Source organism: Sinocyclocheilus rhinocerous, unplaced genomic scaffold, assembly GCF_001515625.1.
Source record: "Sinocyclocheilus rhinocerous isolate Xijiao unplaced genomic scaffold, SAMN03320098_v1.1 scaffold680, whole genome shotgun sequence".
NCBI lineage: Eukaryota > Metazoa > Chordata > Actinopteri > Cypriniformes > Cyprinidae > Sinocyclocheilus > Sinocyclocheilus rhinocerous.
The window spans coordinates 516,615-519,072 of NW_015637539.1; the positions used below are offsets into that span (position 1 = coordinate 516,615).

The 2,458-nt window shown below is 30.5% G+C and overlaps 1 protein-coding gene across 1 annotated transcript in view; it reads left to right on the forward strand.

The window, feature by feature from the left end:
- The window catches only part of LOC107749003 (sodium/potassium/calcium exchanger 2-like), a 38,745-nt gene extending 36,528 nt beyond the window's left edge, over positions 1-2,217 (forward strand). The window contains exons 10-11 of the mRNA XM_016564042.1: positions 899-1,065; positions 2,127-2,217. Of these exons, the coding sequence (XP_016419528.1) occupies positions 899-1,065; positions 2,127-2,217 (258 nt within the window). The remainder of the gene's footprint in view (positions 1-898; positions 1,066-2,126) is intronic.
- The last annotated feature ends 241 nt before the right edge of the window (positions 2,218-2,458 follow it).

Below are 2,458 nucleotides of genomic sequence, written 5' to 3' on the forward strand. Positions count from 1 at the left end.
GTCATTTTTTTTTTTTTTTTGTCAAAGGCTTTTAAAAAGTGTGCTTAATGGTATTGAATGTGCACATCAAATTTTAAAAATAGCTTATATTAAAAAAAAAAAGCTACTAGCAGATGATATAATATTAATGAAATAAAAGTCTGCTTAAGTGACTTAAAGAGAGACGCTTTCATGACTGTTTCTGAACACACTTAAGCACACTTTTAAATAGTGACCTTTCAATGTCAAATTAAAAGTACATTTTTAATCATCATGTTTTAATAATCTTTGTCATGTTTTAAAGAAGTACACTTATTTTGATGTGTTGACTAACATACGAAAGCACACGTAAAGTACTTCATTATCATTTTAACTGTAGTGTGTTATTCAATATTATATTTAAAGTTACTATATTTTAAATGCAATAATTTGCAACTTGCAACTAATTGCAAATGTCTCATAGCATTTACATTTAGTCATTTAGCAGACGCTTTTATCCAAAGCGACTTACAAATGAGGACAATAAAAGCAGTCAAAATCAACAAGAGAGCAACAATATATAAGTGCAAATGACAAGTCTCGGTTAGCCATTTAATAACAATTTTAATACATGACACAAGTTTCAGTAGATATGACATTAAAGTATATTTTAGTTGATCATAAATGCTTGTCAGTACATTCAGCAGTATGTTAATCATATTTCAAAGACAACAGAAGTAATTATGCAATTACATATAAAGATGTACTTAAGTCCTACTTAAGTGGGTCAAAAACACTCTAAAGTTCAGTTTGTTTGATGTCATGGTGTCTTTTAAATTCTCGACACAGCTGTGAAATAATCTTCCACTGGCAGTGTGTTATTGATGTTGAGCTCAGTCATATTTTTCAGACGGATTGTTTAGTGCTAATATCTCCGCAGGTGGGAGAGACTATAGGAATCACAGAGGAGATCATGGGACTGACGATTCTAGCGGCGGGAACCTCCATCCCTGATCTGATCACCAGTGTCATTGTGGCCCGGAGGGGTCTGGGAGACATGGCAGTGTCCAGCTCCGTGGGCTCCAACATATTCGACATTACTGTGGGGTACGCTTTGTGTTTCTATTTAAGAAATTAATACTTTTATTCAGCAAGGATGCATTAAATTGATCAAAAGTGCCAGTAAAAACATTTCAAATGTTGCAAACGATTTCTCTTTCCAATAAATGCTGTTCTTTTGAACTTTCTATTCATCTGTGAATCCTGAAAATTAAAATGTATCACCGTTTCCTCAAATGAAGATCATGTGACACTGAAGACTGGAGTAATGATGCTGAAAATACAGCTGCGCATCACAGGAATAAATTACAGTTTAACAGATATTCACATAGAAAACAGCTATTTTTAATATATTTTTACTGTTTTTACTGTATTTTTAATCAAATAAATGTTGATTTGATAGACATATAAATAATGTGCACTCTGTAATGTCAAATAAAAACTTTAACATACATTTGAAATCATTGTTTTAATCATCTTTTCTGGTGTTTTAAAGAAGCACACTTAATATTTTGATGTGTTGACTAACATACTAATGCACATGTAAAGTACTTGATTATCATTTTAACTGTGTTTTATTCATTTCTACATTTTAAAGTTAATACATTTTATAGTGTAATACATTATGAGATACCGCATTGCAACTTTACATCATTGCATCTTTACAAATCAGTAATTTGTTGCAAACTTTAATTACAAACATATTTAAATGCATGGCATTCAGGTTCAACAGAAATGACATTAAAGTATATTTCAGTTGATCATAAATGCTATCAATGCATTCAGCAGTACTTTAACCATATTTCAAAGGCAATATAAGCAATTATGAAATATCATACACATATGTACTTAAGTGAGTCAAAAACACTTAATTGCATTTAATATCAATTTAAACTCGAATACATTTTCATTTAATTGCAATGAACATCCAGTTGTCTGAAAACATGACTTTCATTTTGCATGCAAGAATATTTTTTGAGAGTATATTATTTCTGTATTTCATTATGCAGCATTAAGCATCACACAGTTCACTCGGTTTTGTATCAGAGCTTTAGTTTCGTGCGTTTATAATGTTCAGAGCCCTAAACCAGCCTTTCTTTGTTTCCCAGGTTACCGCTCCCATGGCTGCTGTACTCCATTATTAACAGTATGAGCCCGGTTCAGGTGAGTAGCAACGGTCTGTTCTGCGCCATACAGTAGTCAACATTTGAAGTGGATCGAAAGCTTTTATATTTTATAAAGTTAAAGTTAATGTTTATTTAATGTCAAGTGATTAAAATATTTCATGGTTTTAGTTTTCGTTTCAGTTTTCGTTTTAGTTAACAATAATAACCCAGATTTAAATATATAAATAATATAATTATAAAAATAATAATGTTAAATATTGCTTAAATATAATATAAATAATATTTAAATAATCTTGTTTTCTCTTTGATCTGTT